We start from the raw sequence: 16,001 nt of genomic DNA, 5'->3' as shown, positions 1-16,001 counted from the left end.
CCCCTCCCCCACCATTTCCCTCTCCCCCCACATTCCCCTCCCCCACCATTTCCCTCTCCCCCCACATTTCCCTCTCCCCCCACATTCCCCTCCCCCCACATTCCCCTCCCCCACCATTTCCCTCTCCCCCCACATTCCCCTCCCCCACCATTTCCCTCTCCCCCCACATTCCCCTCCCCCACCATTTCCCTCTCCCCATTTTCCTGTCCCCACGTTCCCCTTGCCCCACATTCCCCTCTCCCCACATTCCCCTCTCCCCTTTCCCCTCCCCCATTCCCCTCTCCCCCCACATTCCCCTCTCCCCCACTCCCCTCTCCCCCCAACATTCCCCTCCCCCACACCATTCCCCTCTCCCCCATTCCCCTGCCCCCACATTCCCCTCCCGCACCATTCCCCTCTCCCCCACATTCCCCCCTCCCCTCACCACCCCTCACTGCCCCCTCATTCCCCTTTCTCCCCACATTCCCCTCTCCACGGGGTCTGTCCGGCACCGTAGGTATGAGAGAGTTGCTGCTGGGTGTGGCCCACTCTGTCCAATGGGTGGGGAGACAGAATACTCCAGCAATACCAGGTTCTACGAACACCCAAGGAAACCCACAAGGTCACTGGGAAGAGTGCCAACTTCAGACAGACAGTATTGAGGATGGGGATCGAGTCCAGGTCCCTGGGGCAGTAGTGCTATGTGCACAGGGTAGGGGTCAATTCCCCCCCCACACACATTTCAGGCACAGCAGTACTAATCATTGCACTGCCACCCCGATTGCCGCGGTGGAAGGTTGCTGTGACTCACCTGGAGCACAGGGATGAGCCCAGGTCAGAGCAGGCATGTGTGCGTCCCTCCTCGTCGGCAGATGGACTGCCTGGGGACACGTCCCCCTCCCCATAATCCTCAAACTGTTCTTCGCCGCTGTGTAGGGAGCTCACCGCCGGTGACACGTGTCCACTCTCCACGCAATGGCTGTTCCTGTAACATAGGTAGCACCCAGTCCCATCCCGGCACAGCACTGGTCTGCTGTACAGAGGAGTACTGCACAGGGGGCGTGGTGTACAAGCAGTACGTTGTACAGGACGTACAGAGTACAGGCAGGGCAGTGAATGTGATGTCCAAGTGGGGCAGTGTACAGGGACTGAGGTGTACAGGCAGGGTAGAGTACTTTGGGGCCATGCACTGGGGATCGGTGTGCAGGTGGGGCGGTGTAGAGGCAGCGTGGTGTACAGGTAGTGTGGTGTACAGGGGTTGATATGTACAGGAAGTGTGGTGTACAGGGGTTGATGTGTACAGGGCTTGATGTGTGGTGTACAGGCAGTGTGTACAGGGGTTGATGTGTGGTGTACAGGCAGTGTGTACAGGGGTTGATGTGTACAGGCAGCATGGTGTACAGGGTTAATGTGTACAGTCAGTGTGGTGTACAGGGGTTGATGTGTACAGGCAGTGTGGTGTACAGGCAGTGTGATGATATGTACAGGCAGTGTGGTGTGCAGGGGATGATGTGTACAGGCAGTGTAGTGTGCCGGGACTGAGGTGTACAGGCAGTGTGGTGTGCAGGGGTTGATGTCTATGGGTAGCACGGTGTACATGCAGCGTACTGTACAACAGTTCAGATGTACAAGTGGTGTGGTGAACAGGCGTACTGGTATACACAAGTTTAGGTGTACATGGTTTGAGATGTACAGGCGGTGTGGTGTACACAGGGTTGAGTTGTACAGATGGCGTGGTGTACAGGGGATATGGTGTACAGTGTTTGAACTGTATAGCCAGTGTAGTCTACAGTGATTGAGGTGTACAGGCAGCATGGTGTACTGATGTTAAGGTGTACAGGGGCTGAGATCTACAGATGGTGTGGAGCATGGGTTGACTTGCACAGATGGCATAGTGTACAGGGATTTAGATGTACAAGTGGTTTGGTTTTCAGGGGCTGACATGTTCGGGTGACATGGTGTACAGAGGTTGAGGTGTGCTGGCAGAATGGTGTACAGAAGTGTACAGCTGGTGTGGTATACAGGCAATGAGCTCTACAGGCAGAGTGGAGTACAGGGTTTGTGGTGTAGAGGGTTTGAGGTGTACAGGGGATGTGGTGTGCTGGAGTGATGTGTACAGGAGGTGTTTACAGGGATTGATGTATATAGGCAGCATGGTGTACAGATGTTGAGGTGTACAGGTGGCATAGTGTACAGCAGTTGAGGTGTAAAAGTTGAGTGGTGTGCAGGGTTTGGGGTGTACAGGGATGAGGTGTATAGGTGACATGTTGTACAGAGGTTGTAATGTACAGATGGTGTGATGTACAGGATTGAGGTCTACAGGCTGTTTGGTTTACAGGGGTTGACATGTTCAGGCAGTGTAGTGTACAGAGATTGAGGTGTACGGATGTTGTGGTTTACAACTTTTGAGCTGTACAGGTGGCGTGGTGTACAGGGGTTGAGTTGTACTGGTGGCATGATGTACAAGGATTGAGGAGTACAGGCAGTGTGGTTTACAGGCATCGATATATACGGGTGGAGTGGTGTACAAGGGTTGAGGTGTATTGGCCGCATGATGTATAGGTGGTTGGTTGTACATGTGTTGAGATGTACAAGCGGCATGGTGTACAGGGATTGAGTTACCTGTAATATACTCACTGTACACCTCAAACCCTGTATACCATATCACCTGTACACATTGCCTAACACTTCAATCTCTGTACACCTCACTGCCTGTAAACCTCAAATGCTGTACACCACAGTGCCTGTCCACCTCAGCCCCTGTATACCACACTGCTGTAAACTTCAACCACTGCACACAATGCAGCCTGTGCACCTGAGTCACCTGTACACCACATCCCATGTAGATCTAAGCTATGTACACCACACCAACTGAACACTTCAATCCCTGCACACCACACTGCCTGTACATCATGCTGTCTGTACACTTCAACCCCTGCACACCACACTGCCTGTACATCATGCTACCTGTACACCTCAATCGCTGAACGTCACATCGCCTGTACACCACACTGCTTGTAAAACTTAACCGCTGTACACTACAGTACCTGCGCATTTCAACCCCTGCACACCACACTGCCTGTACACCTCATCTTCTGTACAACTCAATCCCTGTACACCATATCCCCTGAACAGCATGCCACCTCACAAACAAGAGAAAGTCTGCAGATACTGGAAATCGGAGCAACACACACAAAATGCTGGAGGAACTCATCAGGCCAGGCAGCATTTATGGAAAAGAATACAGTCGACATTTTGGGCCGAGCCTCTGCTGAAAGGGTTGAGGTGTATAAGCAGCATGGTGCATAAAAGTTGAGGTGTATCAGGTGGTGTGGTGTACAGGGGTTGTGGTGTACAGGCAGTGTGTACAGGGGTTGAGGTATACAGGGGCTGTGGTGTACAGGGGTTGAGGTGTACACGCGGTGTGTACAGGTGGTGTGGTGTAAGGCATGGAGATATACAGGGGTTATGGTGTACAGGTGTTGAGGTGTACAGGAGTTGTGTACAGGTAGTGTGGTGTACAGGGGTTGAGGTGTACAGGTGATGTGGTGTACAGGTATTGAAGTATATAGGCGTTGAGATGTACAGGGGTTGAGGTGTACAGGGGTTGAGGTGTACAGGGGTTGAGATCTACAGCTGGTGTGCTACACGGGGTAGTGCACAGGTGGTGTAGTGTACAGGGGTTGAAGTGTACAGGCGGTGTTGTGTAAGGCATTGAGATACACGGGTTGTGGTGTACAGGTGGTGTGGTGTACAGGGGTTGAGGTGTACAGGTGGTGTGGTATACAGGTATTGAGGTGTATAGGTGTTGAGGTGTACAGGCATTGAGGTGTATGGGGTTGTAGTGTACAGGTGGTGTGGTGTACAGGCTTTGGACATGTGATGGTTCCATTTCTCCATGGAAACTCCCATTTGTTTTGATTCCATGATATTTCAGAGTGCTCAGGGAACTGTGGTTGGAGGCATAAACCCTGGCTATCTGTCTTCCCTCCACCCCTGGGGTCACTGGGCAGTGATCGGACTGGTAGTGTGTTCTCTCAGAATAAGCCACCCTGTGAGAAACTTACCGTTGTGGGCTCTGTAAGAAGAGACCATCTCTCCCCTCACCCCTGCCGCTCTGCATGCCTGAGGTCCGGGTGCTCTTGAAAGAACCGTCCATGTCGGATTCAGGGTGCTCATTTTGATGGCCGATGGTCAAGATGAGATCACTGGGATAGCGGCCACAGTCACTGAGCCCCCTCTGGTAGCCCATGGACCCCCCAGCAGCTGCCTGTCAATAGGAGCAGACTTACAGGTCTCCAGCTTGAACATAACATCACATCTCCTGTACTCCATACTTTGATTTATGAAGGCCAATGTGCCGAAAGCTCTCTTTACGACCCTATCTACCTGGGTCACCACCTTTGATGAATTATGTACCTATTTTCCCAGATCCCATTGTTCCACCACACAAGGCCACACCGTTCATTGTGCAAATCCTACCGAAGTGCAAAACCTCGCACTTGTCTGCATTAATTTCCATTTTTACAGATCCTGCTGTAAGTCATGGTAACCGTTCTCACTGTGCACTACACCCCCAATCTTGGTGTCATCTGCAAATCTGCAGATCCAGTTAACCATATTATAACCCAGATCATTGATATAAACGGATCCTGCAGTTACTCAGGGAGTTGAGCCTCCCCCCTCACCCCCTGGACTGTGGCTCCTGCCCCACCCTTGCTGATTTGCTCACATCTCTCTCCCCCACCCCCACTCTCGCTGACTGTTGGGGGGATGGTGAGCTGCTGCAGAGGAGAGGGAGAGGGAAGCAGGGGTCAGTACAGAGACGGGAGAAGAGGGTGACAGATAGCTCCCTACTCCATACCTCCCCATTCCCCCGGCCCGCCAGGTGCTGTACAGGGGAGAGGGGGCAGAGAGGCTGAGGGCTGGTCAGTGCCAGGAATTGGTGACGAGCGACCCCATTACCTGCTGATATGCAGAAACTCCATCCTGCGTGTGGTAATGAGTGACAGGCGAACTCTCCGCACACTCGCCCTTGTCCAACAGGTCACCACACCCTGTACAGATTAGGGACAGGTCAGCTCAGACAGATGGTGACCACTGTGATCAAACTCTGTGAACTCCACATGCACCCCACAAACACCACCCTCACTGGGGGACAGTCCCACACACACTGACCCCCACTGGGGGACAGTCCCACACACACACTGACCCTCATTGGGGGACGGACCCACACACACACTGATCCTCACTGGGGGACGGTCCCACACTCATGCACTGACCCTCACTTGGGGACAGTCCCACACTGACCCTCACTGAAGGACGGTCCCACACACAAACTGACCCTCACTGGGGGATGGACCTACACATGCACTGACCCTCACTGGGGGACAGACCTACACACTGACCCTCACTGGGGGACAGGCACTCACACACACACACATATATACACTGACCCTCACTGGGGGACGGTCCCACACACTGACCCTCACTGGGGGACGGTCCCACACACACATATACACTGACCCTCACGGGGGGACAGTCTCTCACACACACACACACTGACCCTCACTGAGAGACGGTCCTACACACACACTGACCCTCACTGGGGGACGGTCCCACACACACACTGACCCTCACTGGGGAACGGTCCCACACACACACTGACCCTCACTGGGGGATGGTCCCACACACACACTGACCCTCACTGGGGGACGGTCCCAAACACACACTGACCCTCACTGGAGGACAGTCCCACACACTGACCCTCACTGGGAGATGGACCCAAACACACACTGATCCTCATGGGGGACGGTTCCACACACTGACCCTCACTGGGGGACAGTCACACACACACACACATTCACACACACACACACACTGACCCTCACTGAGGGACAGTCTCTCACACACACACACTGACCCTCACTGGGGGACGGTCCCACACACACACTGACCCTCACTGGGGGACGGTCCCACACACACACTGACCCTCATTGGGGGACGGACCCACACACACACTGACCCTCACTGGGGGACAGTCCCACCCACACTGACCCTCACTGGGGGACAGTCCCACACTCATGCACTGACCCTCACTGGGGGACAGTCCCACACTGACCCTCACTGAGGGACGGTCCCACACACAAACTGACCCTCACTGGGGGACGGTCCCACACACACACTGACCCTCACTGGGGGGACAGTCCCACACAAACACTGACCCTCATTGGGGGACGGACCCACACACACACTGACCCTCACTGGGGGACAGTCCCACCCACACTGACCCTCACTGGGGGACAGTCCCACACTCATGCACTGACCCTCACTGGGGGACAGTCCCACACTGACCCTCACTGAGGGACGGTCCCACACACAAACTGACCCTCACTGGGGGACGGTCCCACACACACACTGACCCTCACTGGGGGGACAGTCCCACACACACACTGACCCTCACTGGGGGACGGTCCCACACACACACAGACCCTCACTGCGGGGGATGGTCCCACACACACACTGACCCTCACTGGGGGACGGTCCCACACACACTGACCCTCACTAGGGGACGGTCCCACACACACACTGACCCTCATTGGGGGATGGTCCCACACACACACTGACCCTCATTGGGGGATGGTCCCACACACACACTGACCCTCACTGGGGGACAGTCCCACCCACACTGACCCTCACTGGGGGACAGTCCCACACTCATGCACTGACCCTCACTGGGGGACAGTCCCACACTGACCCTCACTGAGGGACGGTCCCACACACAAACTGACCCTCACTGGGGGACGGTCCCACACACACACTGACCCTCACTGGGGGGACAGTCCCACACACACACTGACCCTCACTGGGGGACGGTCCCACACACACACAGACCCTCACTGCGGGGGATGGTCCCACACACACACTGACCCTCACTGGGGGACGGTCCCACACACACTGACCCTCACTAGGGGACGGTCCCACACACACACTGACCCTCATTGGGGGATGGTCCCACACACACACTGACACTCACTGAGGAACGGTCCCACACACAAACTGACCCTCACTGGGGGACGGTCCCACACACACACTGACCCTCACTGGGGGATGGTCCCACGCACACACTGACCCTCACTGGGGGACGGTCCCACACACACACTGACCCTCATTGGGGACGGACCCACACACACACTGACCCCCACTGGGAGACAGTCCCACACACACACACACTGACCCTCATTGGGGGATGGTCCCACACTCACACACTGACCCTCACTGAGGGACGGTCCCACACACACACTGACCCTCACTGGGGGACAGTCCCACACACATACACACACACACTGACCCTCACTGGGGAACAGTCCCACACACACACATACACACACACACTGACCCTCACTGGGGGATGGTCACACACACACTGACTTCACTGGGGGACAATCCCACACACACACTGACCCTCACTGGGGGATGGACCTACACATGCACTGACCCTCACTGGGGGACAGACCTACACACTGACCCTCACTGGGGGACGGTCCCACACACACACTGACCCTCACTGGGGAACGGTCCCACACACATACACACTGACCCTCACTGGAGGACGGTCCCACACACACACTGACCCTCACTGGGGGACGGTCCCACACACAGACCCTCACTGGAGGACGGTCCCACACACATACTGACCCTCACTGGGGGACGGACCCACACACTGACCCTCACTGGAGGACGGTCCCACACACACACTGACTCTCACGGGGGGATGGTCCCACACACACACTGACCCTCACTGGGGAACGGTCCCACACACACACACACTGACCCTCACTGGAGGACGGTCCCACACACACACTGACCCTCACTGGGGAACAGTCCCATACACACACTGACCCTCACTGGGGAACGGTCCCACACACACACACACACACACACACACACACACACACACACACACACACTGACCCTCACTGGGGTACGGTCCCACACACACACTGACCCTCACTGGGGGACAGTTCCACACAGACATTGACTCTCACTGGGGGATGGTCCCACACACACTGACCCTCACTGGGGGACGGACCCACACACACACTGACCCTCACTGGGGGACGGTCCCACACACAGACCCTCACTGGAGGACGGTCCCACACACTGACCCTCACTGGGGGACAGTCACACACACACTGACCCTCACTGGGGAACGGTCCCACACACACACTGACCCTCACTGGGGGACGGTCCCACAAGGAAAGGGATGGAGATACCTTTTATGGCAAAGATTCCTCTGCAGAATTCCTGGAAGCTGATGAGACCCAGGTTGTGGGGATCAAGCAGTTGAGCCATTCTCTGCAGCTGGAAATACAGGGACAGTTAGACTGGCGTCCAAGGCAACGCCCCACCACTACCATCACCCCCAGCTGGCAATGTGGACAATCAGAGCAGGTGCTGGTTCCACGTTCAGAGAAGGGAGAGGCTGCTTGGCTCTTCCTGCTGCTCCCTCAAGGTCAATGTCAGTCCCCATCTTGTGGGAATCAAGGTTCTGCCGAATCTGAGAGCAAGGCGATCGATCGCATTCCCAGGATCTGAGATCCCCATCAGCACATCCCATTCCCAGGATCTGAGATCCCCATCAGCATACTCCATTCCCAGGGGTTGATATCCCTATCAGCACATCCCATTCCCAGGAGTTGATATATCCATCAGCACACCCCCATTCTCAGGATCTGATATCCCTATCAACCCCCATTGTCAGGAATTGATATCCTCATCAACCTTCCCCCATTCCCAGGAGCGGATATCCCTGTCACTCCCCCATTCCCAGGAGCGGATATCCCTGTCACTCCCCCATTCCCAGGAGCGGATATCCCTGTCACTTGTCCATTCCCAGGAGCGGATATCCCTGTCACTCCCCCATTCCCAGGAGCGGATATCCCTGTCACTTCCCCATTCCCAGGAGCGGATATCCCTGTCACTCCCCCATTCCCAGGAGCAGATATCCCTGTCACTCCCCCATTCCCAGGAGCGGATATCCCTTCACTCCCCCATTCCCAGGAGCGGATATCCCTTCACTCCCCCATTCCCAGGAGCGGATATCCCTGTCACTCATCTATTCCCAGGAGCGGATATCCCTGTCACTCCCCCATTCCCAGGAGCGGATATCCCTGTCACTCCCCCATTCCCAGGAGCGGATATACCTGTCACTCCCCCATTCCCAAGAGATTTCCCTATCACTCCTCCATTCCCAGGAGTGGATATCCCTGTCACTCCCCCATTCCCAAGGAGCGGATATCTCTATCACTCCCCCATTCCCAGGAGCAGATATCCCTATCACTCCCTCATCGCTAGGAGCAGATATCCCTGTCACTCCCCCTTTCACAAGAGGAGATATCCCTATCACTCCCCCATCGCTAGGAGCAGATATCCCTGTCACTCCCCCATTCCCAGGAGCAGATATCCCTGTCACTCCCCCATTCCCAGGAGCAGATATCCCTGTCACTCCCCCATTCCCAGGAGCAGATATCCCTGTCACTCCCCCATTCCCAGGAGCGGATATCCCTGTCACTCGTCCATTCCCAGGAGCGGATATCCCTGTCACTCGTCCATTCCCAGGAGCGGATATCCCTGTCAGTCCCCCATTCCCAGGAGGGGATATCCCTGCCAGTCCCCCATTCCCAGGAGCGGATATCCCTGCCAGTCCCCCATTCCCAAGAGCAGATATCCCTGTCACTCCCCCATTCCCAAGAGGAGATATCCCTATCACTCCCCCCATCGCTAGGAGCAGATATCCCTGTCACTCCCCCATTCCCAGGAGCAGATATCCCTGTCACTCCCCCATTCCCAGGAGCAGATATCCCTGTCACTCCCCCATTCCCTGGAGCAGATATCCCTGTCACTCCCCCATTCCCAGGAGCGGATATCCCTGTCACTCGTCCATTCCCAGGAGTGGATATCCCTGTCACTCGTTCATTCCCAGGAGCGGATATCCCTGTCAGTCCCCCATTCCCAGGAGCGGATATCCCTGCCAGTCCCCCATTCCCAAGAGCAGATATCCCTGTCACTCCCCCATTCCCAAGAGGAGATATCCCTATCACTCCCCCCATCGCTAGGAGCAGATATCCCTGTCACTCCCCCATTCCCAGGAGCAGATATCCCTGTCACTCCCCCATTCCCAGGAGCAGATATCCCTGTCACTCCCCCATTCCCAGGAGCGGATATCCCTGTCACTCCCCCATTCCCAGGAGTGGATATCCTTGTCACTTGTCCATTCCCAGGAGCGGATATCCCTGTCACTCGTCCATTCCCAGGAGCGGATATCCCCGTCACTCCCCCATTCCCTTGATTTTAGATCTCCATCACCACCCCCAATTCCCAGGAATTGATATCCCTATCACCCCTATTCCCAGAAATTGATATTCCCATCACCCCCATTCCCAGGAGCTGAAATCTCCAACACTCCCATTCGCAGGTTCTGATATCTGCCCTTAACAAAGTGACTCTCGGTGTCTCCTCTCCCCTTACTCACAATCTCCTCACCTCCCAACCACCAGTCCTGCCTCTCCCCTTTCTGCTCATTCACCAATCCCCATCCCCTCTTCCCCCACCCACCAGTCCCTTCCCCTCCCCGCACCTCCACCCTCACTCACATCCCCCACCACCATCACCTCCCCTCGACACCCACCAGTCTCCTCTCCCTGCCTGAATACTCTTTTCAATGGACAATTGTAATCACCTTCTGATGCACTTTTGGGAAGGGATTGGATTTCTGCTGTGCTTTTGGGCAGGGATTGGAACCTGTGGAGGTTTTGCCACAAACTCTTTGGGAATTGGGAGGCGGGAGGTCTCTGCAACAGCCCCAGTACTGTGGAGCTGAGTACTGCTCTCGCTCCCACCTGTACCTGCCTCTCCGTTGTCGCATCCCTCTCATGGAATCGTACAGCAGGGAAATGGCCCTTTCAGCCCACTGGTCCACGCTGAACACCTTCCTCATCAAATTATCCATCTTTCCCCTTCCGGAACTCATGACCACCCACATGAATACTCTTTGGGACCTTTCCCACTTGGTCCTCATATGTCATGGAATTCTCCTTAATCTTTCTTTTCAAGGCCCTTCTCTGCATTCCTAATCTCTCTTTTACATTCTCTCCGAACCACTCTGTATTCCCCACGAGACTTCTGTTTTTTGTTCCTGCTCAAACCTTCACTGTCCTTCAGTTCAAGACCTTAACTTGAAAACCAAGCATCCCTTTCCAGGGTTACCTTCAAATGTGCAGAATTGGGTCACTATTTCCAAAAATGCTCCCCTACCCACACCTCCTCCTCCTCCCCCCCAAGACATGCCCTCTTCTCATAGCTACCATCAAGGAGGAGGTACAGGAGACTGAAAACACACACTCAGCTTTTCAGGAACAGCTTCTCCTCTGCCATCAGATTTCTGAATGGACACTGAATACTGCCTTGGCTTTTGCTCTCCTTTTCCACTTTATCTATTATTTCATATTTCTTATTGTAACTTGTCTTCATTTTTTTATGTGTTGCACTGTACTGCTTTCACAAAACAACAGATTTTGCAACATCTGTCAGTGATATAAATCTAATTTTGATTCTGAATCCAGCTCCTTTACTGAGCACATGGCCCAGACCCTGACTGGGCACAACACGGCGGGGGGGGGGGGGGGGGGGTGGAGATGGAATACCCTATGTTCCACTGAAATTCTGAAAATTCAATTACTGTCTTACTGACCTGCATCAATCTCTAAGCTCGCTGTTTGAACCATACAGATCAGTTTTTTAAAAATCTCCCTTCATACTCCAGACCCCGTTTCTGCATTCTCACGGGACTTGGACGTGGTCTGAGATTATATAGGGACCTATATGGGACTTGGATGTCATCTGAGAATATATAGGGACTTATATGGGACTTGGACGTGGTCTGAGATTATCTAGGGACCTACATGATGCTCTGACTCTGCTAGCTCCACCAGGTGCACGACTCTCCCCACTACAGTATCGACAAAATCTTTCAAGGCAATGCCTCAAGAAGGTGGACTCCCACCATCCAGGTCGTTGCCTCTTGTCATTACTACTGGGAAGAGGTACAGGAGCCTGAACACCCACACTCAACATTTTAGAAACCTAACCTAACCAAGGGACAATTTACAATGACCAATTAACCTACTCAGTACACCTTTGGACTGTGGGAGAAGACCAGAGCACTCAGGGAAAACATACTCATTCCACACGGAGAATATACAGACTCTTTACAGATGGCATCAGCAATGAACTCCAAACTCTGGACACCCCCAGCTGTAATAATAACTTTCCATCTCAATTCTACTTCCTTTACACTCTGCCCAAGGGACTGGATTGATCCCAGCTGCTGAACCTGACAAAAACCTCCTTTTTCTGACCAGAGCCTCACAATCCATAGAAACATAGAAAACCTACAGCACAGTACAGACCCTTCAGCCTACAAAGCTGTGCCAAACATGTCCCTACCTTAGAACTACCTAGGCTTTACCCATAGCCCTCTATTTTTCTAAGCTCCATGTCGCCATCCAGGAGTCTCTTAAAAGACCCAATCGTTTCCGCCTCCACCACTGCTGCTGGCAGCCCATTCCAAACACTCACCACTCTCTGAGTAAAAAAAACTTACCCCTGACATCTCCTCTGTACCTACTTCCAAGCACCTTAAAACTATGCCCTCTTGTGTTAGCCATTTCAGCCCTGGGAAAAAGCCTCTGACTATCCACACGATCAATGTTTCTCATCATCTTATACACCTCTATCAGGTCACCTCTCATCCTCTGTTGCTCCAAGGAGAAAAGGCCAAGTTCACTCAACCTATTCTCATAAGGCATGCTCCCCAATCCAGGCAACATTCTTGTAAATCTTCTCTGCACCCTTTGTATGGTTTCCACGTCCTTCCTGTAGCGAGGCGACCAGAATTGAGCGTAGTACTCCAAGTGGGGTCTGACCAGGGTCCTATATAGCTGCAACATTACCTCTCAGTTACTTCTCGGTCCAGGATTGCCTAATCCTGCCAGCCTCGCCCTTCACTCTGACAACAACATGCTGACTCTGAATTCTTTGTCTCATTTTTAAAAGCCTCCCACTTGTCAGATGTCCCTTTAGTTGCAAGCAGCCTCTCCCAACCAAACAGTCTGGTGGGCATTAACTTGTGGATCTTTTTCTTTCTCTGTAATAATTTTAAAACTGTCGGAAGTATGAGCACAGATTGCACCATTCCTTCACTGACCCCTCTGCCATTTCCCCAGCAGGTGGTCCAGTGTTGCCCCATCTCTGGTGGACCGCCTGCATATTGTTTGAGAAGATGATCCTGCACATAGTTAACAGATTTCTCCCAGCGTAAGCCCCTGTCACTGTGGCAGTCCTAGCCAATGTTAAACAACCACTATTATAAACCTCTTGTATCCACAGCTCTCTGTGATCTGCCTAGCTTTGCTGCCCATTGACTATGAGGGGAGAAGGAGCTGTGTACCACCTTATCAAAGTGACCTCTCCTTATTCGTCAGCTCCACCCTTATGCTATTATTGGACACTGTCTAAAGACCTGAATGACTATCCAATCAAAAAGCACAGCTCTCTTCTCTTTTACCCCTCCTCTATCAAGCCCGTGGAATCTGTACCCTAGACTATTAAACTGCCATTCCTGCCTTCCTTCAACTATGTTTCTGTTATAGATTAATACCCCAAACCCATGTACCCAGCTGAGTCCTAAACTCATCCACATCATCGGTCTTGCTGTTTCGTTTACACAGAGCACTACAGCACAGTGCAGGTTTTCCAGTCACAATGTCGGAACAAACTTTCACCTATTCTAACCTTTCCTTCTACATTTTTCTATTACCCATGTGCCTAGCAAAGAGTCTCTTAATTGCCCTAAATGTATCTGACTCTACCACCACTACTGGCAGTACATTCCACACACCCACTGCCCTCTGAGTAACAAAAATCTACCTCTGACATCCCCCTCAGAATGTCCTCACTCACTGTCTGTCCCATCTACTGAAAAATCTACCTGACACCTCACTCACTGTCTGTCCCACCTACTGAAAAAAAAACTTAGACACCCCCCTCAGAACACTCTATCTCCTGCCCTGCCCGTTCCTCCTACTGACCTTGCTCGCTTTAACTTCTATATTTGCCTCAGTTTGGTCGGCATGGGCGAGTTGGGCCGAAGGGCCTTCTCCTACAGTATTTATTGCTTCCCGCCCCCGTCCAGACACACTAGCAAATCTGCCAGGCAAGACGCTGGTCCCTCCATTTCAGGTACAACCCGCCCAGAAGCGATCCCAATGATCGACGAACCTGCACCCCAGCTACAGATTCCTCAGCCTATTGTCTGATTCAGCACTTGGCACTCACCCGGTGTGATCCAGACACCACAGCGCTGAAGGTCCTGCCTTCTAATCTTCCTGCGTCTACCTCTGGCCTTTGCCCTCCACCTCGGACATGTCCTTGACCCCGGAACCCGGGAGGCAACACGCCACCCTGGTATCAGCTCACGCAGCTCTCCCAGTCCCCAGAGCCGGTTCTGCTCCCTTCTCCCGAGGGGCCGCTCTTACCCCCGGTGGGAACTCGCTGGGAGAGGTAGGAGGGCGAGGCAGAGAGGAGTGGGTGTGACCCACCAGCGAGGTTATCACGATCACGGTCCCGGTCCCGGTCCCACCCTGGGTGCACATAGAAAACATGTTCCTTCTGAGTACCGGGAATTCTCACATCAGGATATGGAGCCGTTTAGCCACTCCTGAGGAGAAATCGGTCTCTCCCCTCCGTAAGGGAGGGTTCAGAGTAACCGACGGAACCCGGGGCTCTGTTTTTACCGGAGTGGAGACTATTCCCCGACTGTGCTGACGAAAGGCCCAATCCCGCTCCCATATCTTATTACAAACTTTGCCCCCATGAACGATCGGGGTCCCAGACCGGTTCCCGGTAAGTAACGGGTGACGGTGTCTTCCTGTTATCGGCTGGGCCTCCGCCCCGGCTCCGGTAAACGGAGGGGTCCCGGTCCGGCTCCCGTTAAATCACGGGTCACGGCATCTTCCCGTTACCGGCTCTGGTTAACAGGCACCGCTCACCTCGTCTCCCTCCACGAAGCGCAACCCCATCTGAATGAAGCGCTGCACCGGCAGGAAGCCGCCCGGTTCCTCGGCCACCGCATCAAACACAAGCTGTAGTTTCTGCACAAACTCGCCCAGAGATTCCTCCTCCGCCGCCGGCATCCCGGCCACCTCCATCCCCTCTCAGCAGTCGGTCGTCGGGCTTCAGGAAGCCGGCCGCCATCAGCACCGAGCCCAAGGCCAGCGCCGAGCCGGTGACATCACTCTCTGGGAGAGCGCAGTACCAATGCAGCACAAAGACAGACACTCGGCACGCAGCGCAGCACAGCACCGGTGCAGCACAAAGACAGACCCTCGGCGAGCAGTGCAGCCCGGGTGCAGCACAAAGATAGACCACCAGTGTCAAATGCAACATAAAAACAGCACTGATGCAAAAGACAGACCCCAACATGCAACACAGCACTGCAATGCAGCAAAAATGCACATCACAGGCAGCAAACATCGCGCTACTGCAGCACAGACACCAAAGGCATCATACAGCAGGCAGGAGTATCCTGCATCAGAAACAGCAATAATTCAACTCAAATGCATTCCCCTGGCATAAAGCATAGCTGATCATCTCCTGGTGTAAAATTTGGCACCAATGCTGTGTGTGGCCATGTAGAAGCTGGAATGTGGGAACGGGGTCCGGTGTGAGTGGCAGAGGGAGGGGGAACGGGGTCCGGTGTGAGAGGCAGAGGGAGGGGGAACGGGGTCCGGTGTGAGAGGCAGAGGGAGGGGGAACGGGGTCCGGTGTGAGAGGCAGAGGGAGGGGGAACGGGGTCCGGTGTGAGAGGCAGAGGGAGGGGGAACGGGGTCCAGTGTGAGAGGCAGAGGGAGGGGGAACGGGGTCCGGTGTGAGAGGCAGAGGGAGGGGGAACGGGGTCCGGT

The 16,001-nt window shown here is 54.2% G+C and overlaps 1 protein-coding gene across 1 annotated transcript in view; it reads right to left on the bottom strand.

The window, feature by feature from the left end:
• Positions 1-15,233, bottom strand: part of LOC140187267 (rab11 family-interacting protein 4-like) — a 66,804-nt gene extending 51,571 nt beyond the window's left edge. Inside the window, exons 1-5 of the mRNA XM_072242401.1 lie at positions 15,090-15,233; positions 8,256-8,343; positions 4,945-5,036; positions 4,047-4,249; positions 791-964 (exon numbers count right to left, since the gene is read on the bottom strand). Of these exons, the coding sequence (XP_072098502.1) occupies positions 791-964; positions 4,047-4,249; positions 4,945-5,036; positions 8,256-8,343; positions 15,090-15,233 (701 nt within the window). The remainder of the gene's footprint in view (positions 1-790; positions 965-4,046; positions 4,250-4,944; positions 5,037-8,255; positions 8,344-15,089) is intronic.
• Between the last annotated feature and the right edge of the window lie 768 nt (positions 15,234-16,001).

Source organism: Mobula birostris, chromosome 24 (genome assembly GCF_030028105.1).
Source record: "Mobula birostris isolate sMobBir1 chromosome 24, sMobBir1.hap1, whole genome shotgun sequence".
Lineage (NCBI taxonomy): Eukaryota > Metazoa > Chordata > Chondrichthyes > Myliobatiformes > Myliobatidae > Mobula > Mobula birostris.
This window is presented reverse-complemented; position numbering and strand designations above follow the sequence as displayed.